At 38.2% G+C, this 25,184-nt stretch overlaps 4 protein-coding genes across 7 annotated transcripts in view; 1 reads left to right on the top strand and 3 right to left on the bottom strand.

The window, feature by feature from the left end:
* Window positions 1-106: 106 nt before the first annotated feature.
* Window positions 107-4,547, top strand: six9 (SIX homeobox 9). Of its 2 annotated transcripts, none has more exons than XM_077194513.1 (4): window positions 107-241; window positions 345-800; window positions 1,652-1,815; window positions 2,732-4,547. In XM_077194513.1, exons 2-4 carry the CDS (start codon window positions 393-395, stop codon window positions 2,868-2,870), a joined length of 711 nt encoding a protein of 236 aa, XP_077050628.1. In that variant the 5' UTR covers window positions 107-241; window positions 345-392; the 3' UTR covers window positions 2,871-4,547. The 2 variants fall into 2 exon arrangements, with proteins under 2 accessions (XP_077050628.1, XP_077050629.1); XM_077194514.1 differs by having other exon boundaries at window positions 2,735-4,547.
* qpctla (glutaminyl-peptide cyclotransferase-like a) lies at window positions 3,704-13,097 on the bottom strand. The gene is made up of 7 exons (XM_077194512.1): window positions 12,121-13,097; window positions 9,309-9,455; window positions 8,116-8,409; window positions 7,098-7,259; window positions 5,940-6,039; window positions 5,741-5,857; window positions 3,704-4,794 (listed from the first exon to the last, which is right to left on the bottom strand). The coding sequence occupies exons 1-7, from the start codon at window positions 12,346-12,348 to the stop codon at window positions 4,649-4,651; spliced, it is 1,194 nt and encodes a 397-aa protein (XP_077050627.1). The 5' UTR covers window positions 12,349-13,097; the 3' UTR covers window positions 3,704-4,648.
* A 2,455-nt stretch (window positions 13,098-15,552) lies between these two features.
* LOC143700831 (THAP domain-containing protein 6-like) lies at window positions 15,553-18,858 on the bottom strand. Its single transcript, XM_077194515.1, has 7 exons — window positions 18,749-18,858; window positions 17,684-17,876; window positions 17,451-17,564; window positions 16,962-17,172; window positions 16,694-16,847; window positions 16,182-16,502; window positions 15,553-16,029 (listed from the first exon to the last, which is right to left on the bottom strand). Exons 1-6 carry the CDS (start codon window positions 18,826-18,828, stop codon window positions 16,490-16,492), a joined length of 765 nt encoding a protein of 254 aa, XP_077050630.1. The 5' UTR covers window positions 18,829-18,858; the 3' UTR covers window positions 15,553-16,029; window positions 16,182-16,489.
* A 2,377-nt stretch (window positions 18,859-21,235) lies between these two features.
* The window catches only part of sipa1l3 (signal-induced proliferation-associated 1 like 3), a 91,304-nt gene continuing 87,355 nt past the window's right edge, over window positions 21,236-25,184 (bottom strand). For all 3 annotated transcript variants that reach the window (XM_077194516.1, XM_077194518.1, XM_077194517.1), the window contains one exon: window positions 21,236-24,162. In XM_077194516.1, the coding sequence (XP_077050631.1) occupies window positions 24,016-24,162 (147 nt within the window). In that variant the 3' untranslated portion in view covers window positions 21,236-24,015. The remainder of the gene's footprint in view (window positions 24,163-25,184) is intronic.

The following is a 25,184-nucleotide window of genomic DNA, read 5'->3' on the forward strand; positions in this document are numbered from 1 at the left end:
CGTCTGTTTTTTTAACCCCTATGCTCTCCGGTTACCTGCATGTACCAAGTTGTCTGGGCGGGTCTTTGTGGCTGAAGGTAAAACCTGCTAAAACAAAAAATCCGACACACTCATCAGCTGCACTTATTGGCAAACAATAAGTGCAGGCTTTTTATGTAGTTTTGTTCACACCGGACAACAAAAAGGACTATTGTGAGAACTATTTCACCTGAGAGTTTCTACTCCACATTCACATCAGAAGGTACTTTGGTTCTGCACACTTCATTTGCACGTTTCTGTATTCTTGTAAAGCTTGCTGTCGTGTAGATGTAATGTAGTGGGACATTTTACAACTTGTTTTGCAGAACAATTCCTAGTATCCCTTGAGAGGATCCACCATCCTTGGTTGGGTCATGGCGATGGGCTTCTCCCCAGAGCAGGTGGCATGTGTTTGTGAGGTTCTTCTCCAGAGTGGAAGCATGGATCGCTTGTCCTCTTTCTTATGCTCCTTACCTTCTGTTTCCACTTCGTCCCACGTGTATGTGTCCATGGCCCAGAGTCAGGAGAGCGTGCTGAAGGCGAGGGCTGCAGTGGCCTTCCACCACTGCCGTTTCTCTGAGCTGTACGCCCTGTTAGAGGGGAACGTGTTCTCACCGCGCAGTCACCCTCTCCTCCAACAGCTCTGGCTCCGCGCTCACTACATGGAGGCTGAGCTTCAGCGGGGACGTCCTCTGGGAGCCGTGGGGAAGTACCGCATTCGTCGCAAGTTTCCTCTTCCACGTACCATCTGGGATGGAGAGGAGACCAGCTACTGCTTCAAGGTTTTCAAGTCTGGTGGTGTAGTAGCACACTGTTTTAATCCTCTGGTGCTATTGGGTCTTTTTTTACCAAAACATTTTACGTTTCGTTTAATTTTTTGGTTAGAATATTTTACTTTATCGGAATGCTACGGAACTTGGTAAAGGTTTTGGCACTGACATAATTTGAAAACGTTACATGGTCCTGAAAAAAAGTCACAATTGTATTGTTCGTGGTAAAAAATGACAGCATTGGAAATGATTGCGAATTATTTTCATCTAGTGGAAACGTTTGGTACTGCGGCCCAAATCAAATCTTACTGAAAGCTAATTTTTTGAGATGTCAACCTAACATTTTGAACACGGCTTGTTTAGATTTATGACTTTGACTTTTTTTCAGTTTTAGAGTAAAGTGTGTTTTGGAACATGTATATGTCATATAAAAAATGTAATTGAAAATTGTATTTTGAGCATTTTCAATAACAATAAATGTAACATTTTATAAATTTGTTCAAGCTCACTTTTTTATTTTTCACTTCAGCGATAATCTGCCAAGTTTCTTCCTTAAAAAGAGACCAACTTTAAGTCGCCAAAGCATTCAAGATTTATGACGGTTTAAGTTGGACATTTTATTTTCAGGCCAATGCTAAAAAAGTTAATAAACTGATTATAACTACTGCAGATATAATTTAGTACAACAGAATCCCCTAAAATTCCCCTAAAAAGGGGGTGGGGGGTGGTACTTTTTGACCTACACGTGAACAGCATCAGAGGGTTAAACACAATAGGTGTACGTTTTTTGCTTTAGTCTCAAAATAATCTTGCTTCTGTTTGGGAGAGCTTTCAAGCGGTATTATTGCCCCCTCTGCTCGCAGGAGAAGTCTCGTAGTGTGTTGAGAGAGTGGTACTGCAGAAAGCCTTACCCCTCGCCCAGAGAGAAACGAGATCTGGCTGCAGTCACTGGACTCACCGCTACACAAGTCAGCAACTGGTTCAAGAACCGTCGACAGCGGGACAGAGCTGCGACCAGCCGACAAGAGTAAGAGCAACTCCCTCACTTTAAACACACGAGGATCCGGCAACATAGTCGATCCCTGCTGACATAGCCTACTCTTACTTTCCTATGAGCACTACGAAAAGTTTGGCTTTAGACCAGTGGTTCTCAACTAGGGGAACTCGAGATGGACTTAAAGGGATAGTTAATCCAAAAATGTAAATTATTTTTAAAATTAAAATCATTTACTCAACTTCAAGTTGTTCCAAACCGGCATGAATTTCTTTTTTCCGCTCAACACAAATGAAGATATTTTGAAGAATATGAGTAACCAGTTGGAAAAAAATATATATAAAAAAGTCAATGGGGTCCCGACACTTGTTTAGTTACAGACATATTTCAAAATATCTTTTGTGTTGAGCAGAAGAAGAAAAATTCACACAGGTTTTGAACAACTTGAGAGTGAGTAAATGGTGACAGAATTTTAATTTTTGGGTGAACTTAAAATAAGACAAAACAAGCATTACATTGAGCTAAAAAAACTGAAAACCAATGTATTTCTTATTTTAATTCACCCCTTTTCACAACAATTTCAGGGTTTCCACTGGATATATGAATTAGTCTAATTTTAACAGTATGATTTCTAGGTCTGGAAAAGTATAAAATCTTATAACGCTAGCATTTTTATAAATTTTTATTTTTAAAAACCTTTCTCGAAAAATGGAAAAGTCACGGGGCCTGAGTTCAAATGATTGAGAACCTCTGCCTTAAATGATTAAAGAGGCATAAAAGAAAAGCAGTTGTTCTATTGTTCTTTCTCTAACATCGCTCCATGCTGCCCTCTGCTGGAAGAATCACAAACCGAAAAATTCAGCACAGATCTCTAACTGCAATAATGTATTTACATATTAATACTTGGTCTCAGTTTGACATATTTCAGACCTGATATCCTGTGCTCCAGCAGGACATCATCAGGAGTGTTCCTGAGCTCTGATGAGGATCTCTCTCCTCCAGGAAGCCCCAGCTCACTCTTCTCCTGCTCCCAGCAGCTCTCTGCCCCCCCACCTCCTCTCAGACACCTGGGACCAGCACACTACTGAACCAATGCAGTTCTGTCATTTAAAGGTGCTGTAAGTGTGTTTGCACATACATAAATCATAAATAGTCTGAAATAGGTGTCTTTATAAATCAATCACTGTGTAGTGTTGAGTCAGGGGAATCTGCTGACTATGTGGTTGTGCTTTCTGAAGTGGGTTTGGATGACAGTCTGGCAGAAATCACTTACAGCACCTTTAACAATACAGAGCATCGACTGTCAGCATATGTCATTTTTTTATTTTACCTTTTTTTTTTTACTTTTGAAAACTTGGTAACACTTTATTTTAATGCGTCATTGTTACATGTATTAACTATACTAATGCCTATAAATTCGGCATAATTACATTCAACTAACCCTCAACCAAACCCTTATCCTACCCTAGCCCTATAGTAAGAACATATAATATTACGCAGTACTTAAATGTATATTTACACTATAACAGGGTCACATTCAAATAAAGTGTACCTGAAAACTTTTGTAAAGTTCTGTAAAATTCTCTTATTGAGAATAAAAAAGTAAACCTTGTGTTCCAGTGCATACTGTAGTTCAGGAAAACAAGTACATTTTACTTGTGAAACTAGTGAATTGAGATTAATTAACATTTTTTCCACATTATCTTTACATTGCTACAAAAACTAAAATATCATCCTCTTTGTACATTTTTTTAAGTCGGCATGAAATGAAAATTCACCCTATTTTCTAAAGGATGTTATTGATCTTATTGTGAAAGATTAATCCGTGCAGGTTTTATTTTAAAGAAGAAAAAACATTTTGGCCATGTCTGTTTTGAATCAAAATGTTAACTCCACCTTCCAGTGAAAAAACAGACCGGTATCTGGTGACGTACTCCAATTAATTTATCCTCATAAACCCATTCCGGTCTTACAATTGACTGAAAGCTCAAATTCAGACCTGCCAACTTTCAATTAAAAACCAAAGGATTGAACCAAGTCTCGTCATACGTTTTTTTCTTTTGCTGTAATCCGTTTCACTCAGATATGTTACACTCCAGAAAAAAAAGATCCGTCTCTACTTCCGTATCATTGCAACTTAAAAAAAATATATTTTTGTGGTCCCAAAGAGTAGCATATCAATACAGTAGCAGACTCAGTTTAATTTGCTGTGACTCAGCACAGATCACAGTGTAACAACAACCTTTAAGAGACTCCGTTCCAGTGATTCCTTACGTTTATTACAAATATCCAGCAGACGCTTCGTTTGGTCTTTTGGTAGATAATGGTAACAGCTCAATGACGAAGGAATATAAAAGATTAGATCTCTCGATCAGGCCTCATGAAATTCTCCTCACAGGTTCTTCAAACAAGTGTCTCTCGATGTCCTGTGTTCTGACATTCTTGTAAAGTGCACTGACACTGGTTTCCACAACACAGCTTGAATGCAACAGCATTTAAAATGTAGTTCATCAGCACATACTGTGCAAATAATGATTGAAAAACTGACGGTTTTTAGTTCATTATTCTCGGTCAAAAGAAAGAAGTCTTTTACCACAAAGTTATGGTCTCACCGTCTCTTTAAGGATGGCATCAGGGCTCATACAGCTGCCGTAACATATGAGTGTTTGTCCTATTATGACATGTGGCTCTTTTCAGCAGAAAAATATAGGAATATCATCAGAATGTACCATTCAGACTCCAAATAAACACATCATTATGCTGCATGTGTGTCTCTTTGGTCGTTCTGATATTATCATTATTAGCTCCATCACAGATTCAACTGCGCTGAACACGTGGTCATGCGAGTAAACGTCTTATAGCATGTTTACAGGCTCAGGTACTCAGCCACAAAGATGGCCAGGATTCTAGTGAGGTTTTCCACCGTGGGCCTGTGCATCCTCTCCTCCACGTCATCCAGTGTGTGCCAGAAAACAGGAAACGGTGTGGGGATCAAGTGCAGCACTGGAACGCCTGGTTCAGGGGTACAAACAGGACAAAATTAACTCCTTTCATTCATTTGCTTGATGTTGTTTGGTAAACACAAACCATTAACTGTGATTATGTGTATCATTCATTCATTCATTCAAAAGTTGAGGGTCAGAAATATTTTTTAAATGTTTTTGAAAGAAGTCTCTTATGCACAAAGGCTGCATTTAGAAAAAATTATAAAATTTTCAAATAAATTACATTTTAAAATAACTGTTTTCTATTTAAATATATTTTAAAATGCAATTTATTCCTGTGATCAAAGCTGAATTTTCAGCATCATTACTCTTTACAGTATTCAGTGTCACATGATCCTTCAGAAATCATTCTAATATGCTGATTTGATGATCAAGAAACATTTATGATTGTTATCAAAGATGAAAACAGTTGTAGTGCCTAATATTTGTGCTAAAACCGTTATACTTTTTCATGATTGTTTGATAAATATAAAGAACAGAATTTATTTGAAAATCTTTTGTAATATTATAAATGTCTTAACTGTCTCTTTTGATCCATTTAAAGGGATCATTCAAATGATCAGTTTTAAGGCACAGCTTCTTTAATGGGCTTTATTTGCTTTTGACGTGACGTTCACATCCAGTGTAGGAATATCAAGTGACTGAACGCCAGTGGGCAGAGCCTATGGTGCGATGATGCATAATTATTCATCAATTTCTTGCTCTGGAGGCGGTAATATGCAAATATGTTTGCCCGCAATATCCGACGAGACTTTTAAGCTCTGAAACTTGCAGGATGTTTTAATGGTACAAAGATCTCTTATATGTCAAAAGATCAAGGCAAAATTGATTTCGCATGTCATGACCCCTTTAATGCACCCTCGCTGAAATAAAAATGTCTTAAATAGAAAAAAAAATTCTTACTGACCCCAGACCTTTGAACATGAGTGTATATTGCCTGACTGTTTCCATACCTCTGTTTAAGAATGGAATGTGGTCATCCTGCACTGGGCCAAGATAAAAATCCTTCCTGAAGTAACTCTGTTCTAATGGATGAGATGTCAACAAGCCCTGTTTGTGGAGTCTCTTCTCTGAAAGAGAAACAGAGAGGATTGCTGACTGTAGAGGTCATGTGTCTGTAGGTGGAAACCCAATCTGGGTTGTTTTTTTTACCTGCAGTGATGAGTCGGTCAAACCATCTTGCTGTGTTATCAAAGTGATTGACAATCAATGGTTCTGGGCCACCAAGCAGATCCAGCAGGACTAACAGATCCTGGAAGAAAAATACAGTTTTAGCATTAAAAAAAAACCTGCATATGCACAGGGCATTAATAATATTAATCTAAAAAAAATCAATTTACCAGTTTTTTTCTTGGGTGTGGGGTTTAAATAGTTAACAATTAGTTAAACTAAAATTTAAATACAAAATCTACTGTAAAGTATAATACAATTAAAAAATATTGTTAAATATTCAATTTTTAATTTTAATACTTTGTTTTGTGCTTTTGCCAACTGAATCTTGTTAAAACGTAAAAAAAAAATTTACATTATATATTATTATTCTTAAATAATAGGTTATTTACTTTCAGCAAAAAATATTTCTATACTGTCGCGCAGAGTGATTTTAAGTGTTTGTGTAGAAACATCTGGAATTATGTTCTAATTTGTCGTATATGTATATGTATGGGTGGTGATGGCGCAGTGGATAAGACACATGCCTTTGGTGTGAGAGACCCGGGTTCGAATCCACTGTGAGACACCAATGTGTCCCTGAGCAAGACACTTAACCCCTAGTTGCTCCAGAGCCGTGCGACCTCTGACATATCTAGTAATTGTAAGTCGCTTTGGATAAAAGCGTCAGCTAAATGAATAAATGTAAAGAATAACATTTAAAGATTCTATTTCAAATAAATGCTGTTGTTTTTAACTTTCTGTTCATCAAAGAATCCTAAAAGAAAGGTACACAACTGTTTTCAACATTGATAATAATCATAAATGTTTCTTGAGCATCAAATCATCATATTAGAATGATTTCTGAAGGGTCATGTGACACTGAAGACTGGAGTAATGATGCTGAAAATCAGCTTTGATCACAGGAATAAATTACACTTTACTATATACAGCTGTTTTACATTGAAATAATATTTCACAATATTACTGAGTTTGTTTTGTATTTTTAATTAAATAAATACAGCATTGTGAGCATAAGTGACTTCTTTTAAAACATTAAAAAATCTTACCGACCCCAAACTTCTGAACGACAGTGTGTGTGTGTGTGTGTATATATATATATATATAACGGTAGACTGATGCTGGCACACACAGCCTCACCACTGCCTGGAGTAGAGTGGTTTTGGTGGCTCCAGAAGGGTGAGGGGAACGAGCCATCAGTTCAGCCAGATGACGAGAACCGTAGAGAGAGTCTGTGTCTGTCCATTCCTCAAAGGCCTCCTCTCCATCAAAAAACACCAACTGTAACGTCAGCGCAGACCTCTGGAGAGAAGAAGAGACAGAGGAACGACTATGGTAGACTGTGATGTGTTGTGGCACACAAACAGCGTCTCATTCTCTGTCGGACACACACTTCAGGCTAGATTCAACACAATGCAGCTCTTTCCTGTTTCAAATGCCCTCAAAATGCAAATGTTTCTTGAGCCCTATTCAGACGGTACTAGTTTTCCCGGAGGACGTGTTTTACAGGCGTATCTTGTGATTTCAATCCTGTCCAAATGGGCCATGTCCGTGTTTTTCACACACACAACCTCACATTACCTACAATGGCCCTCGGAGAAATCTAATCCAGTCCGAATGCGAATGTCTGCGATTGCTGATATTGTATTATCCTATCCTATTTTTTTTAACTACCTAAGCTACCGTTTGCGCACCAATCTTCTGCATTCTTTCATTTCGATGTGGCTAGTATCCAACAAACAAATACAATTATAAAATGAATACAGCCAGATTGTAGAAACTGCCCACTTTAACATTAGTGTCAGGTAAGATACTTGTCTAGATGTCTTGCATGGGATCATTATATACATGCAATTCTATAAATGCATGAAGTTTATTTAAATAGAGTTTTTAGAATAAATGAAAATATCAATAAATAATTAATAAAAAGACATATAAGTCCTACGAAAGCCCAGCACGTGACCTTCTGCAACGCCCACATCTAGAAAACACGCCTCTGTAATAAACACAGAGATGTTAGTCCCACCTCAATCGGTACATTATTCACAGAGATCAGGTGATAAGATTTGTATCTCAAACGTCGTTTAGAAAATGAGTCCCGACCGAATAGGGCTTTAGAAGATATCTAGAAGAACTCTTCCTCATGATTGTGATCTACCTGTTGTTTGAGGGCTTTAAGCTGTGTGTCCAGAGACGCAGCCAGCTCCATGATCATGGCACAGGGAATGGCGGAATCACTGGCTCCCACAAACACTCGCCTGGGGTTTTTAGGGTCAGTGGGAAAGATCTTGGAGTCGTGGTGGCATGCTAGGATCAGCCTGCGAGGAGCCGAGGGGTCCAGCACTGCTAGCACATTGGTGAAGGTCACGTCACCCTTCGGGGTGGATGAAACGAAGGAATTCTCCTCCAGCGTCCATCCTGCCGACAGTGAACCCAGCTGGGACAAGATATGCTGGACAAGAGACGAGAGAACTTTAGTAAACTTCACTGCATGCTTATCAGCAGAAGAGACTTTAAAGGACAATTCCGGCCAAAAATTAAGCTAGGGGTAAATGGCACATGGGTACCGAGTCGACCGTTCTCTGGGATGCGTTTTCATGATAATCGAATGTACCCAGTTTTAACGTTAGTTTTAGTTTCTCGACCAGTCGAACCACGAACGCTGTGCTACGTGAGCTGAACTCTGACTATCGACCAGCACGTAGCACGGCGTTCGTGGTTCGATTGGTCGAGAAACTAAAACTAACGTTAAAACTGTTTTCCAAAGATGGCTCCTGCTTGTATACGCGAAAGTTTACTGTCTTTATAAAGTATCTCCTTATTACACTGTCTGTACACTTACAAAGTTCTCAATGCTTCGGTTTGCAGGTAGGGACCCTCATTATGCTACAGTGTTAGTGTCGGGCTATTTTGAACCTTTTTAGTGGTATTAACTAGTGATTTTTATTTTTACCTATTCTATGCCCCATACACTAGCGTAATAAGCTAATCTGTGGTAAAAAATAAGAGATAAAACTGAATATATTTCGATTATCATGAAAACGCATCCCAGAAAAAGGTCGACTCTGTGCCAATGTGTTATTTTCCCCTAGGTTCATTTTTGCCCGGAATTGTCCTTTAAGAAGAGAGCAATGATGTTAGTTACTGGCTACAAATAAGAAATACAACCAACAGGAAACAATGTACAGTAGTCAACATTTGAAGTGGTTCATTAAACTTATACATGGATTTTGAACAATAGCCGTTCTTGTCTTAGGACAACTTTGATGAACTTTTTTGATCCACTTCAATGGCTACTGTATATTGTTAATTGTGGGCCAGAGATATGTGTTGTTCCGGCTGTGGCATTACCTGTCGTATGATCTGACTTCCTGCAGTCCCAGGCACACGCTGAATCAGGAGGGGCCGCAGGTGAGTCTCCCAGAGCCGATGCCCATCCACCTGCGCTGCAAACTTCTTTATCTGCGCTACTGAGTGTTTACTTGGCTTATGGGAAAGCTGCAGAAAGAATAAGGTAGAGGTAGATATATGACTATTTATCTTGGCTTACAAGGATGTTTAATCACCTTCCTGTAGAATATAGCTCCAATCCTGGTTAAACAAATCTGAATAAAATTAATAAAAACTTCAGGGCAGGTGTGTTGAAGCAGGTTAAAAACTACAGTTAGCTGGGTTGTGATTTGAATGACAAAATAAGCACCATAAAAGTAGTCCATAACTCGTGTGTCATACGATAACTATGCATGCAATATCTGATGGAATATGATGCACAATTAGCTTATTTCATGGTATTTTTGTCACTTTTGGAGCATGGTAGAGTCAATACAGTCACTTTACCTGATATGGAAAATAGCAGTGTGAACACTAACTGAATTATACAGTGGCAATCAAAGGTTTGGAAACTTTACTATTTCTATTGTTTTTGAAAAAAGTACCTTATGCTCATCAAGCCTGCATTTATTTGATCAAAAATACAGGAAAAAAACAAGAATATTATGAAATATTACAATTTAAAATAATGGTTTTCTAGTTTAATATACTTTATTCCTGTGATGCAAAGCTGAATTTTCAGCATCATTACTCCAGTCTTCAGGGTCACATGACCCTTCAGAAATCATTCTAAAATGCGGATTTATAATCAGTGTTGGAAACAGTTGTTATGCTTAATAACAATTTTGTAACAATATACACCATTCAAATGTTTTGGGTCAGTACTTTTTTCCTTTCTTTTTTGAAAGAAATTAATACTTTTATTCAGCATGGGTAGGCCTGTCACGATAACAAATTTTGCTGGAAGATAAATCGTCCAAGAGATTATTGCGATAAACGATAATAAACAATAATATTGTCGTTCTGAGACCATTTTCATCTAAAATAATGATAATGGCATAATAATGCAGGTACACCTTTTCAAAGATCAAACTTTTATTTCTAAAGACTATTTAAATTAACAAAACAACCAAAAACAATAAAAGCAATGGACTCTGTCTCTGTTAACAAAAAATGCACTTACCAATGTGTGACTTCCGTTCACACCGAGAATCATATGCATCATGTACTGTGTGAGCAAGTGTCTCATATGAGTATGTGCACTAGTTTGTGTGTGTGTGTGTGCTCGCGTCTCATATGAGTATGTGCGCGGATAGTTTGTGTGTGTGTGTGCTCCGTCTCATTGAGTTTGTGTGTGTGTGTCTATGTGTGTGCGTGCACTCGCGTCTCATATGAGTGTGCGCGAGTTTGTGTGTGTGTGCGCGCGTCTCATATGTGCGTGGAGAGATTGTGTGTGCGCTCATCTCGTTCTCGTGTGTGTAGAGTTTGCATGTATGTGCGTGAGCGACTTTAGGTGTGTCGTTGTGCATTTCATATGTACTTGTTTGAGCATTCAGCAGTATACATGTATGTTTGACTACTTAATATATGTGTATGCAAGTGTTTCATATATGTGTGCGTGAATGAAGTTTGATTTAAGCCCTAGACGGCGCCTCATATGAGGGTGAAAGAGCGCGCGCGAGAGAGGGACGCGCTACGGCGCTCTGCAATCAAATACGATTGAAAATTAGCCCAGTGGGGAAAAAACAGTAATAATTTAAAAAAACATTCGAAAATCAATGTGTGGCGGTCAGCGTTGATATTGACATCCAGTCTCTTTGAGAGAGAGAGAGAGAGAGAGAGAGAGAGAGAGAGAGAGAGAGAGAGAGAGAGAGAGAGAGAGAGAGAGAACAAGCATGGAAATTATCGCGGGCGGAAAAATTATCGAGCTCATTTTTTTTATCGTACGATAAATTGATTTATTGATTATCGCGACAGGCCTAAGCATGGGTGTGTGTGTTAAATTTATGAAAAGTGATAGTTAAGATTTATATTGTTAAAAAATATTTCTATTTAGAATAAATACTGTTTTTTTTTATCAATGAAAAAAGGATCAGTTTCCAAAAAAGATATTAAGCAGCACAACTGTTTCAAACATTAATAATAAATCATCATATTAGAATGATTTCTGAAGGATCATGTGACACTTGAGACTGAAGTAATGATGCTGAAAATTCAGTTTTGCATCTCAGAAATAAATTATATTTTAAAGTAAGTTAAAATAGAAAACCATTATTTTAAATTGTAATAATATTTCACAATATTATTTTTTCTTTTTTATTAAATAAATGCAGGTTTGATGAGCATAAGGAACTTCTTTCAAAAACATTAAACAGTAATGTTTCCAAACTTTTGACCGGTACTATTTAAGTCTTCCTTAATATATTGTGAATTAGCTTTTATTTAAATTTTTTAGAAACATTTATCACTTCTATTTCACATACTGTGTGTATCATATTCGTGTTTGCCATAAATCTCTGAATAGCATACCAGAAATACAAACATAAAAGATAACATAATTAAAACAACAACAAAACATATAAATGTACATAGGGAGTGAACTCTCTGTAACGTTACATCATAAGCAATGTAGTTTACGTTTTTAATTTAATATTTATATTGTGTTATTTAAGGTTTACTTATATTATTTTTCATTGTTTTAGTTAACCATGAGGGTGCAATTACATAAATCAGGAGCAAATAATGACAGGGTCATCTTCGGGTCTACATCCCTTGGCTTAAAGTATGATTGTGTTGAAATGCATTGCCATACTTTAGCTCGATGTGAACTCACCCTGTCCCTGATGAGATCTGCGGTGTGGTGTTGTGTTGTGCTGCTGGTACTGGACTCCGCAGAGAAATACAGCACCAGAATCACGGCCAGCGAGAGCGCGCCGCAGAGACACAGCAGCAGCACGCGCACACGCACACGTACGCGCGCCGCTCTCAGCGGATCGCATCCGGCCAGAGCGTGCCCGTTACTGGTGTGCAAAGCTTTGGACCTTCGACTGGTTCTTGACATTTTGACGTGGCTTTGAGTGCTGACTCCCAGTTAAAGGTGCTGGGACAGCGGACAGGCGTGTGACGTGTCCTACAGCTGCGGCACTGGCCGCTCGCCAAACGACACGTCAGCACTTAAAACAGACAACTTTATCCATTAAACGCTATTGTCACCGTGCAGCGCGCGCTGATGCTGTATAAAACACTAATCTATATGACATTTTAGAGCTTAACAAAACGAGTAATGCTTGAGGTGTGTCAGGTCTTTTTGATTGGCCTCGTAAAGAAGAACCAGATATGACCTTTACTCTAACGTTACTAGAATGACTTATCCGTTTAAAACGTCACATGAAATAAAGCGATTTTACCTTCTGTAAATGTAGGCTAGTTAGATATTGCCAGGAACTTCCTTAATAGCTCCGCACCCCCAAAGAGCACAAATACGTAAAGTATATCCTTCCGTATGGAGTCAGTATAAGTTGTGTCTATTAATAGTGCAGTTTGAAGTCTCTCTGTGAACACTTGAGCTAGACTTCAGTCACTCTGCTCTAGAAAGTCAGTCACCACCTACACCAGCAGCTTTACTCTCCCATCATTTATTATGATGAAACTGAAGTCGCTAACGTTAGATATTTGAAATCGTATGCATGGCGAACTAACTACAATATACGACTTTTCGTTTTCTGGTTCTTTTATTCAGGGTTCTAATGGGTGTACACAGTGCTGCAGCTTCTTTAACTGCGCTTCCGCCATGGTGATGTCATCTGGCTGAGGTATCGCGTCATCTTAAAGGTACAAGCCACAAATACCACACACTTCACCACTTTTCCCACGGTGTAGCAGGACGTTTGCATCAAATGGAATGGAAAAATACCAAATTTTGAACATGTTAAAATTGATGTTAGGATATATTTTGAAACTATTGCCAAAAGTAAAAACCTGAAAGCTATGAAAACTAAACAGCTATTTGACAAGTACAAGCTGTTTTTGTAAAAAGTCTTTCAGTAGCCTATTTATTATTTATTATTTATTTATTTTCTTTATTTTTCTTTTTTATTATTTTCTTTTTTTCATTTCTTCTCTACCCCTGACATGTATGGTTATATGTACTCTTGTGTGTAAACTGTTTTGTTATTATTAAAATTCAATAAAAAAAATAATAAAAAAAGCAGGACGTTTGCATACTATATCACAGCCGAAGTGAAATAAATGCTATATTTGTCAAATACACAGACGATTCAGATACGTTTCATTACGTTTTAATACTCTATGTACTGCTTAATACAGTGTCTGTTTGTACAAGAAAAGATCAACATAAGCCATGTAGTGGGGTTTTTGTTTTTTTGTAATCAGTTTTATTTGAATTAATATGACACTATATGGCTATAATATTGTGAAGTGATTTGTGAGCATTAGTGGAACTGAAGGTGTGAGAATAAACCTTACAGTCTATGGAATAAACTCGAAACACACTCGTACGAGATCGTTGTCGTCATTAGGTGAATCCGGTCGTCATCAAAGATCGTGCATCTGTTCTGTTTAAATGTCTTTTAATTTAATTAATGCCCTCTTTCTTTCTTGTTACTGCCTTGTTCTATTTTTGTTTTGTGCTATGGTGTTGAAGAAGTGTTTTCTTTAACTATTCTTTATATTTCTGTTATTCTTAATACTTATTGTTGTGTTCTAATTTTGTTGTTGCACACTCACTGTATACTGAATGTTCAAATAAAGCATTAAAAGAGAGAGAGAGAGAAGCTGCGCATGATGAACCAGACGGCGGCTCTCCTGGGTATGGTTGCACCAGCCGTTCGTAAGTTCTTTCTTAAATTGGAACGTAAAGTCCACACTAGAGGCTTAGTAACTACTAACTAGTTTGTAACTAACTCTGTACTATATTCCGTTGCACCATTTGATCGTAAGGCAGAACGTAGTTATTAGGTCGTAAAAAAAAAAAGTAATGCGTAGTCGCATAATATGACGTTTAGCCTCGATGATCCAATAGCCTTCAAATACGTGGGCAGAAATTGTTTAAATGCAGGGAATTTCGGTTTATTCTTCATTCTAACTTCTTTTGCCTCACTTAACTAACAGTAAAAATACATTTCCATTACATACAATACTTAATCATCATGAATAACATGTGTTTTTATATGTAGATAACATTTAGGAACTGTATTTGAAATGAAATTATTATTATTAAGGATAAATAAGTAGGCCTACTGATACAAAAAAAAAAAACATAAGAAATAACATTTATTGATTTTGACTGACTTTATTTGACATGCAAAACACGGACTGATGGGGCCGATGCACACAGCGGCGCTGTAGGACAGGCTCGTGTTGATGAGCTGCTAACAAAGTAATCTATTCATGTAATGTTCTCTCTCCTAAAATGTAAACGAATGTAAATATCAGCATTATCATATATGTCTAAAGAATTGAAGTCTGTCAGGTAAAAGAAGTGCTTATATGCAGTTCAGTCTGTATGATATTTTATTCCAACCGTTACCCCTTATCGGAGGCTTCCATAAATATTTAGTTTATACATAGTTACGCTTCAACTAAGTTTAATGGTGCAACCATAATATTTATAGTAGTGCGTAAGTTGTATCTTAGTGGCAGTGCCCATTTACATCAAAACTAAGCTGTAACTTATGCACAGCTGGTGCAACCGGTCTTTGATGCCATACGTCACAGTCACGTGTCGTTGGCGCTGTTGCAGGTCGGATTTTTTTTTTAACTTGCATGCACTGCTTCAAGTCAGCCGCCGATCGCCCTGCACAGCGCTGCATGAAGTCGAACACACCTATCGCCTATCAGTGAGAGCGGAATGGCTTGTCGGATGTAGCAACAGTAAGGGGCGGGTCTTTGTGAAAAGTCAATTTCAAATGTTTGTGGACTCGGCCGGATTGGACAAAGGTGGGATCGGACCCAACACTACCTGATTGCGTAATCCTAACCCCACCCCAACCCGTCACCTAATCCTAAAAAACTGGGAACATCATGCCCAAAAAGGGGGACATTTCCAGTTTGACTATCAAATGTTTTTTATTTTAAATTAATACTATTACTTCTATTCAGAATTTTTTTCTGTAATTAGCCAGGGACAGGCAACCAAAAACTGAAACCGGGGATGTCTGGTCACCCTGTGATATGTGATGTAGGCTATGATAGGTATTTTTCAAATCAAACACTATAAATATGATAGAGAATCAGAAACAGATAGTGAGAGTAAAGTCAGATATTTTAATAATTTGAAACTATATGATTTACAAACAAACAATATATGATTAAATTATATTAAATGTCTACACACTGTACTACCACGTTCTTCTGCATCCATCTCCTCCCAGCCCTTGACATTTAGCATCCCAACACACACACATGAAAGCTTTGCATGAGCTAAAACCCCTGGAAGAGGACTGTCTTGCAGAGCTTCTTTCTCATGCTCCCTTTACGCAGTTCAAGAGAGGTGAGTTTGGCAATGTGGTGCAGGTTTATCCTGAGAAACAGAGACACAACCAATGACAACAAGTCAGAATGATGGTTGTCGATGCCAAACTGTGTCGTCTCAATGTGTTCCCCAAGCAGAAAAACATCCTACGTTCCAATCTCCTCCCGGACGATGTGTGTGACTGTGGACACCTCAGGAGCTTGCACTGTTGAAGCTCGGCGGATCACCCTCTCTGCAGCTCTCAGCACCCTATAATAATAAAAAAATATAATACATTATATTCATATAGCTCTCTACACAGTGCTCAAAGACACTTTACAGAACAGAGAAAATAACAAAGCAACCTTAATATACAAAGATTACAAGATTAAAAAAACCCAAGATAATAAAAACAAACCTACACTGTGCCTTGTGATGGGATCACTAGGCCGCCGTTGTTTTTCAGGACTAGAAGGTGGCAACTCGTCAATATAAGATGGTAGCTCGTCAAATGAAGATGGTACAGCATCTCTGACCAAGCTCGCACGGCACACATCACAGGGCAGCTTTCGTAGAATCTGCCGGACTACAAACCCTGCTATGTAGACCAGAGCATTTTCCACCAAACTGAGTGGGGAGATAACTGTGGTCACACACAAGGGCCAAAATCTCTCTCTAGGGCGCATCTCCTCTCCAGCATCATCTTGTTCAGGCCAGGCCTGGAATCCACCTAACGCAGCCACCTGTAAACATTTTTAGAAGAAGCTATTTAACGTGTTTGCATCAGTAATTTCCAAAAATTCAATCGGACAACATTAAGGCAAGGCAAGTTTATTAATATAGCACATTTCATACACGGTGGTAATTCAAAGTGCTTTACATAGAAGAAATTAAAATAATCAAAAGAAATCAGTAATTAAAACATTAAGCCTACCTTTGTAATGTATGTGGATGTGGGAGGGGAAAATGACGAGTCTCTCTGAGGTATTTGTATGCGTTTGGACCATGTAGATGGAGCGCGAGCGCAAACTCTCTGTAATCCTTTGTGTACTCATGGCCCTGCTTTGCCATGACGTCTATCTGAAGATCTGAAATGTTATGATTTAAAATGAATAAGTCCCCTTCAGATAATAACTAAGGAGTTTTTTAAAGAGAGTAAGAATAACATGTACATGAATTTCAAAGAGCTAATTTTGTCTTACCAGAGTAGAATTCAAGCTTCTCGTTGAGCTCTTCATTAATGAGGTTCATTTCCCTCAAATCCCCCAAAAGACTCTTCACCGTGGTCTTTGCCCTCTTTTCTCTGGCCATGGCATTCTTCTTCTCTCGCTCCAGACTTTCCACTCTTGCCAAGGCTTCATTGAGTCTGGTCTTAAGAGTGGTAGGAGAAGCAGGCAAGGCATAGCCATGATCCTAATAGAAAGAGGGATGAACATGTTTGACACCACTAGTTTATGGCCCACATTCTTTCATATAGTCATCACCTGTCAAAGCCACTGCCAGCACCGTGTGTGTGTGTGTGTGTGTGTGTGTGTGTGTGCGTGCGTGCCAGGAATGCATGTTTAATGTGTTGTCAATTGTGTGTGTATGGATTTATTTGTGAGTATGTTTAATATGAGTTGCAGCAAACAAGTGAGATTTTAATATGTCCAGGAACATTATGATATGATGTTTAAAGTAGTAATATTCACATCATTCGGCTGAGGTTGTGGGTGTGAGGTTGCCATTTGTTGGGAATCCTGAGAGGCCACGGACAGGCTTTCTTCAGCTCTTCTGGAGGTAGACGTAGCCCTGCCCTTTTCCAACTAAAATGAAGAAGCATAATACAATATATATAAAGGGATGAGTATATCACCCTGCCCTGTGATGTATAATAGAATATTTACATTTATGAATGCTAATAGCCTTATGATGATACACCTACTCTTTGGAGGTGAACCGAGAAGCTGAAGATGGATGGAATAACACCATCTCGGAGTCTGACAATCTGACCCGTCCTATCAAAATCACCCTCCTTAAAATGTTGAGAGCAAAGCACTGATGAACTACTTGCAGTGAATCCTTCTCTCCTCAAAGCCACTTCCCACTTCTTCCTCACATCTTTGTCCTTGGGAAACCTTCAAAATGAAAACGGAAGATTTGGGAGAGTCTACACAAAAACATTTCACAAGGAGGTCAAGCTTATTTTCTTCCTTCACATTTCTTTGAACCTTTCTTTAACAAAACTCCTATTTTGATGCATATCTGTTTATAATGAACCAAAGTTGCTGAAATTTTGAATAAGCTTGTTTGCAAACCATTCTACAGTCAGATGTTCTGTTGCCTTTATTTTAAGTAAGTGGGGTGGGTATGAGACATGAGGTATCATGTGAATAATACACAGTGTTGGGAAAGCTACTTGGAAATTGTAGTGAGCTAAGCTATCAGTTACTCTGCCATGAATAAAGCTTCACTACACAAAAGCTACCACCCAGTCAAATGCAGCAAGCTATGGAACACAAACACACCAGTAGGCTAGTTCACTACATGGGAAACTACTTTAGAAAAAAGTGTAGCTTGTATGGACAAGCTACTTGATAAATAAAGTAGTTAAGCTACTGAAAAGTTACTTGATTCAGGAAATAGTGAAGTTGCCACAAACATACTAAGTTACTAGCTAAGCTACAAGTAGCAACTGCCCAACACTGATAATACAGTCAGTGCCACTTGTGTAAAATTCGCTGGCCAATGTTATACCAGCAATATTTGTTTAATTTCTACAATAGCATTCTTGTGTCAGTTGTAATCTAAGTCAGTGTTATGGAATATGACTTGTCAAGTCTCAGTTCATAGCCGGGTTAACACCGGCCGGTGCCGTAAACATAAGTTAGCCTAGCTAGCTTGCTACGATTTCAGTACAGTAATATCTAAGATCCTTGCTCCTTCTCAACTCTCTAGTAATATTCTATAAACAAAATACAACCAATAGTACGGTAATGCTAAACCTTACTTGTGAAAAGTAATTCCCCGAGCCCTGTTTGCGCTGGTCCGCCGATTTGAGCATTTATATGCAGCACAGTGCTCTGGCATCTTGCTTTCTTCAGCTATGCAAAGTACGACCGGTTCAAGATGGCGGCCGTATTTCTTGCGTCTAGCTTTATATATGTCTAATAGGTTGTTTGCAGTCACGTGACTGTGTTGACGCGCGAAATTCAGATGGAGGGCAGGAAGTGAAGACCGCAATGGACGAGATGGAGGAAAGTCCGTACTGTACTACTTTAGACGCTATTACAAGAGAAATATATAAACATATGTTGGACGTGATCCATACGTTGTGAAGAGGACCGATTTTCAACTGAATTGAAAGATTTGCCTGCCATTGAGGAGGTAGATATCAGCAACTACCTCGTCTCACAGACATACTTTGACTTTACAAAGTTCAAAAACTGTTAGCAGCTACGTTACACAAACAGACACATAAGCTGTATTAACTCAGCTTTGACGAAGTGATCACTGACACACACGGGCATTTTCCCATTCGGCTCCTAGACGTAGGTTTGCAAGGCAATTTTTCCGATGTTTTTCTGTCAATTTCTTGTATTTTCCCCCCTTATGAACAACGATAAAAACTCCTCGTGGTTTGATCGATTTGAGCAACCATAAACGACGCAAAACATAGGCATTTTGAGTTTGTTATAGTGATTCCTAAATATAGAAAATCACTTCCTGCTCTGCATGTATCGCCATGACAACGCAGTGACGTGACGTCATGTGAAAACAAGCTGAAGCTATATTTCTTTGTGTTGTTGCCTTGATTTAAACCTGATTTAAACACTTAATTTTGACCAAATTAACTGATTTTCATTGGTTCTCTTATTAATTTTGGGCATTGGTTACTGTTTTAATGTGGAAATCACGAGGCTTGTTGCTGGGGGAAAAACGCATTGCACCAGAGGACTAAAAATATTAGAATATTTAATTTCAAACTTGATTAAATTAGCATTCATACAGAATAAATAACGGGTATCTCTCGGTCTAGTTCAGTACTCTTAACCACAATCATGGGGAAGTCTGTTGACTTGACAGTTGTACAGAAGATGATCATTGACACCCTCCACAAGGAGCGTAAGTCACAAAAGGTCATATTAGTCCATTGCTGAAAGGGCTGGCTGTTCGCAGAACATTGTATTGTAGCATATTCATGGAAAAAGAGTGTCAGGAGAAGGTGCACAAGCAACAGGGATGACCGCAGACTTAAGAAGATTGTCAAGTGGAGTCAATTCAAGAACTTGGGAGAGCTTCACAAGGAGTGGACTGAAGCTGGAGTCAGTGCATCAAGAGCCAGATGTTTTCAGGAAATGGGCTACAAGTGTTACATTCCCAAGCCACTCCTGAACCAGAGACCACGTCAGAAGCGTCTTACCTGGGCTAAAGAGGAAAAGAACCGGACTGTATTTCAGTGGTTCAAAGTCCTCTTTTCAGAAGAAAGTACATTTTCCATTTCATTTGGAAATCAAGGTCCCATAGTCTGGAGGAAGAGTGTTGTGAAGTTTCCACAGTCAGTGATGATTTGGGATGACTCATGTCGTCTTCTGGTGTTGGTCCACTGTGTTTTAGTCCAAAGTCAACGCAGTTTTCTACCAGGAGATTTTAGAGTACTTCCATCTGCTGACAAGCTTCATGGAGATGCCGATTTCCTTGTCCAGGATTAACACTTTTCAGATCTTGAATTCTTTTTTATTGTAACTCCTTTTTTGATTTATCTTAGGAAATATTGCAATAATATAAGATACTGGATTTTTATTTTCATGAGCTGTAAGCCATTATCATTGAAAAAAGGCTTGACATATTTTACTTTATGCCTATATAAATCTATAATATATGAAAGTTTTACTTTTTAAAAAAATTAACTTTTCCACGATATTCAATACACTAAATGTTTTGAGACTCGCCTATCTTTTGCCTGAGCCTCGTTTTTAAACTAGAAGAGTAAAAGAGCGTTGCAACTTTTCTTTATTTTAAATGTTTTTTTTAAATTTTATTTAGATTTTCCCTCCTCAATTCAAGGATGCCTTCTATTGATGACCAGCAGAAGAAGCCAATGTTGCGTTCAACCCCAAAATCTTTTGTTCCACACATTACCTACCCATTTTTTGTCTGATTTTCTTTCTTTTTTTAGTTCTTCTGTTTTTTAGGAATAACAGTATCTGTCCTACTTTCACCATATTTACAACTAGGAATGGTTCGACCAAGTTTCTGAATATTTAATAGCTGCCATTGTTAAGGTTGAAGGTGTTCAAGGATTTTCAGAATGAGATGTTTTTGCAGTTTAGTTGCTACAGATACACTTTTTAGACTTCAGATTCCTCACAGTATGACTGACCCCTTCAAGGATTCACAGACTTAACAACAATAAATCATGTCAATCACCCACAAGCGTTTCTCTCCCAGTATAGCATAACATATTAGTCCAATAAAATAACAGTCAAGACTGGTATCATTATGAAATATTTTAATATATTTTTTATAAAATAATGAAAACATAATTTACACTTATTAAATGTACACTCATTGATACAACATCCCTAAAAGAAACTGAAAGATTGATCAGTTATCAATAGTTAAATCAAGGCATCAGAGCCGCTGTTTCATGCATGAAGCTAATGGAAACAGAGACAAAATATGAATTACAATAAAGTTTAAAAATAAGAAACAAAAAAGGATAAAATCAGCTTTGTACAAAAGATCATGAATCAAACAAAATATAAAGGAAAAACTAAAAAATACATACAGTACATAGACTCAGTACCCTCCAATAATGTTACCAAATCTGTAATCTTGTAATTTTCACCTTGAATTTGTCTTTTCGTATTTATAAAAAGAACAAACAAAGAAAAAAAAAAGAATCAAAATAAATAGTCAAAATATTACACATAAAAATAAACCTTCAGATATTACAGCTGGACTATATAATTTGCCATGATTTAAGAATGCGCAACACAGATGCACATAGATGTTTTTACAAGTATATTACTCATATTTACCCTTAAAAAAAACTTAATACACCTCCACCCGACTATCAAACAAGCGTACAAACAGAAATCATAAGTCAATCCATGGTGTAGATATGACACCCAGGAACCGAGTGAGACACCAAGAGTCTGAGAAACCTCCCACTTCATTGACAGAAAAAAAAACACAGTGGGTGAATTTCTTGTAGTCACAGCAATGAGATGAGAAAAACTGAGGGGGGGATGAGCTTATCATAATATGATAATATATATGTCCAGGGTGACTATGTGCAACTAAAAGCTTCCAACATGTATACAGACTTTCATTTAAAGGGAAAATTCTGTCATTATTTACTCACCCTCGTGTTGTTTCAAACCCAGTGACTTTCTTTAGATGGACAAAAAATACAATGGAAGTCAATGGGAACCCAATTCTTCAAATGATATTCTTTGATATTCCACAGAAGAAAGAAAGTCATACACGTTTGGAATGACATGAGGGTGAGAAAATGATGACATCATTTTCATTCTTGTCCCTTTAAATGTATTTTCATCCTCATAATAGTGGGGAGAACATGTAACGTCAGCTATCAGCAGTTTAAAGCTTTGTATAAAATCACTATACAATTACACTACTAAACTAAGCTGCAATGAAGGATGTCAGGGCTTATTATTTGTATCTCTCACCCCATAAATAAAAACCTTTGCGTTTTACAGTGCTAGTTACTGTCATAGGGATGTTTTTGTGTGTCTGAGAAGAGCAGAGACATCATATTTTCACTTATAGCTAGCTATGATGACTAATGCAAAAAAGTCGACTGACTGTTGCAGTGCTCTTGCTGTGATGTGAAGAAATCGGTCAGAGGAATAGAGATCAGGTCATCGAGAGGGCAGCTTACGGGTCCTGAGAGAGGAGGAGATATTTTTCCAGTCGCATCAGGTTAAAGGGATGGAGAGAGCTGATATGGGTCGTAAATTACAACACATCACTGGTCACAGATGACCACTTTTAAGGCAGACATGTACAGAGTAACATGGGGTTACATGTTAAACCATATTCGATCCAGCCTGACTGTTATTCCAGTTAGGATTTTCCAGAGCTCATAACCAACTGCAGTCCGAGTGCGGCGCGGATCGTCTTGTAAACACGATGATCTGTCTAGAAGTTGAAAACAGCCATCTATTGCCAACAGTCGTTTCACCTGATAAACCTGAACTAAATACAAATAGAAAAATAGAGTCTGTATGGGACACAGCTGACTAGGGTTTCTTAAGAGTCGGCTTTGCATATACATATACAGTGTCGTAATCTGACAGAACAGCCCAAGTGTACACACAGTGCTATGCCAAAACTATACATAAAAGAGCAAGTGGCATTTCCTGTCACATGACACTGTCACTTAAAGACTGACCGATGTCCATGCACAGAGGGAACGAACAAAGACTTGGGTGGAACATCACAGTTGCTTTTCCGTTAGAAAGTGATGATTCTCCGTCTACAGAGCTGTTATTGCAGAGGGCTTTCAGTCACTATGAAGTCTGCGTTGAAGATTTATGGATGATAAATCAGTTGAGATGATGATGGTTTGTTCAATTGCCTCTCCGTTGAATATAAATATGAATACAACAGCGTCTAATGTACCTACACATGAGATTATGTGGTTTATAATTAGACTTTCCCAGAGCACTGTACCTCTTCTCACACTTAGAGTGCCGTGATTTCTCTCAACATGCTGGGAAAAGGATCTCTCGCGTGGCTCAAGTGTTTATTTTCTGATTTGTTTATTTTCATTTTTTGGCTGTTGAGCTGACTGTGCAGTAAATAGGCCTCTCAGTTTCACTGGCTCAAGCTTAGTGTCGAATTGTTGAGTACAAAAATAAATCTACAATGAGAAAATAGTTCCGAAAGTAGTTCGATCAGATAAAGAGCTCGCTTGTTTCAAGGTAGGGCTTGTGTGTGTGTGTGTGTTTAAAAATATACGTTTGTACTTCTGTACCGGCTTTAATTTAAAGCTTTAAAGTCTCAAGTCATCAGGCAGACCCGCATCAACTCTCGGTTTCCCTCCGTCACACTTTCATAAAGCTCACAGGTTTGTGTGTGGTGAGGACGAGCTGGCAGACTTGCCTTATATGAGGGCGAGCGGGACAGTGGATGAACTGGGCGATAGGAGACTTTGAATTAAATTAGCTAAAAATGCCATATTAGGCACAGTACAGGTACGTGAAGATCCCCTCTCATCTTCTCTTCTCAAATGGAAGGATGCACTCATTTCCTCTCAGGCATGGTAGAGGACAAGAGTTTACTGAACTTGCGGAGCTGTTCACTGGCTGAGTGCGATTCTTCTTGCAGACGCTGGTTGTTGTGCCTCAGATTAGCCATCTCTGCTAACAACACGGCCTTGTCCTGTTTCTCCTGAGAGGGAAGGACAAGGGAAAAGGAGGAGAGAAAGAGAGAAGCATGATTATGATCATCAAAAACGGCCAAGTTACTATAAAATCTTTCACTTTTATTTTCTTTCATTTTTAACATTTATTGTTTTATTTAACTTTTACAATTAAAGGGGTCATGAATGGAGAAATCTAAATATATTTTGACAAGTAGTATACTGTAAAAACATCCTGTAAGTTTCAGAACTTAAAAGTTCCTCATTTGTCCAAAAACAGTTTTTATCGAAACCAAGCTCTGAAAACAACGGATTTTGTCACATTATGACGTAATAGTGCGACGAAAGACCGCCTCTGCAGAATCAGATCGACGCTCACTTCTACATCATCACATCTTTGGCCCCGCCCACTGGCGCGATATTGAGACGAAGGAGAGAAGAGCGATACAGGATCACTGGACTAGAAATAACATTACCTTCACCCAAGGAATCCTAATGTTAGGAAAGTGCTTAATTATTTTGAACTATGTAAATCACAGTAGAGCATTTTTTGTTGGTTCGGAACATTTCACTCTGGATTCTTTGGTAAATCAGTCGCAATTTCGGCGAAGGCTTTGCAAACAGAATTGTATTACAAAATATGAACCCAATAGTAATGCCACAATATGCAAGTAACCGTGTTCATTCTTAAGCCTGATCTGCGATCAGTGATTTCTGATATGTAATGATTCTCGTACAGTCAGACATTCATCTTTTATTGCTGTTTATGCGTCAGTAAATCAAGCCAGTGACAGTCAACTTCACATTGTTTCTCTTACTGGCATGAAAATAATCTGTCATTTAAACTATGATTAAATTATATACAGAAAGCGATCAAAGAATCGCCCTTTATAATCGCTGGAGCTGTCAATCACACAGCGAGGTTATCAGTGACTGAGTCCGTTATAATCAATGTCTACAGTGCACAATGAATCTCTTATTCACATCGTCTTTGCACTGTTAGTTATGATGAAAGCATTCGTGAGAGTGCAGAAATCGAGTTGCGATGACG

Source organism: Siphateles boraxobius, unplaced genomic scaffold (genome assembly GCF_051911475.1).
Source record: "Siphateles boraxobius isolate OS27281-9 unplaced genomic scaffold, OSU_SipBor_1 32, whole genome shotgun sequence".
NCBI lineage: Eukaryota > Metazoa > Chordata > Actinopteri > Cypriniformes > Leuciscidae > Siphateles > Siphateles boraxobius.

Excerpts from the sequence above, each read along its gene's own strand:
- six9 (XM_077194513.1), top strand. The coding sequence starts at position 393 with ATGGCGATGGGCTTCTCCCCAGAGCAGGTGGCATGTGTTTGTGAGGTT. Across the intron at positions 801-1,651 it reads AGACCAGCTACTGCTTCAAG|GAGAAGTCTCGTAGTGTGTT; the intron begins GTTTTCAAGTCT and ends CTCTGCTCGCAG. Across the intron at positions 1,816-2,731 it reads GCTGCGACCAGCCGACAAGA|CAGGACATCATCAGGAGTGT; the intron begins GTAAGAGCAACT and ends CCTGTGCTCCAG.
- qpctla (XM_077194512.1), bottom strand. The coding sequence starts at position 12,348 with ATGTCAAGAACCAGTCGAAGGTCCAAAGCTTTGCACACCAGTAACGGG. Across the intron at positions 6,040-7,097 it reads CCACTCTACTCCAGGCAGTG|GATCTGTTAGTCCTGCTGGA; the intron begins GTGAGGCTGTGT and ends TTTTTCTTCCAG. Across the intron at positions 4,795-5,740 it reads CATTCCATTCTTAAACAGAG|GCGTTCCAGTGCTGCACTTG; the intron begins GTATGGAAACAG and ends CCCCTGAACCAG.
- LOC143700831 (XM_077194515.1), bottom strand. The coding sequence starts at position 18,828 with ATGCCAGAGCACTGTGCTGCATATAAATGCTCAAATCGGCGGACCAGC. Across the intron at positions 17,173-17,450 it reads CACAACCTCAGCCGAATGAT|GATCATGGCTATGCCTTGCC; the intron begins GTGAATATTACT and ends TCTTTCTATTAG. Across the intron at positions 16,848-16,961 it reads GAAGCTTGAATTCTACTCTG|ATCTTCAGATAGACGTCATG; the intron begins GTAAGACAAAAT and ends ATAACATTTCAG.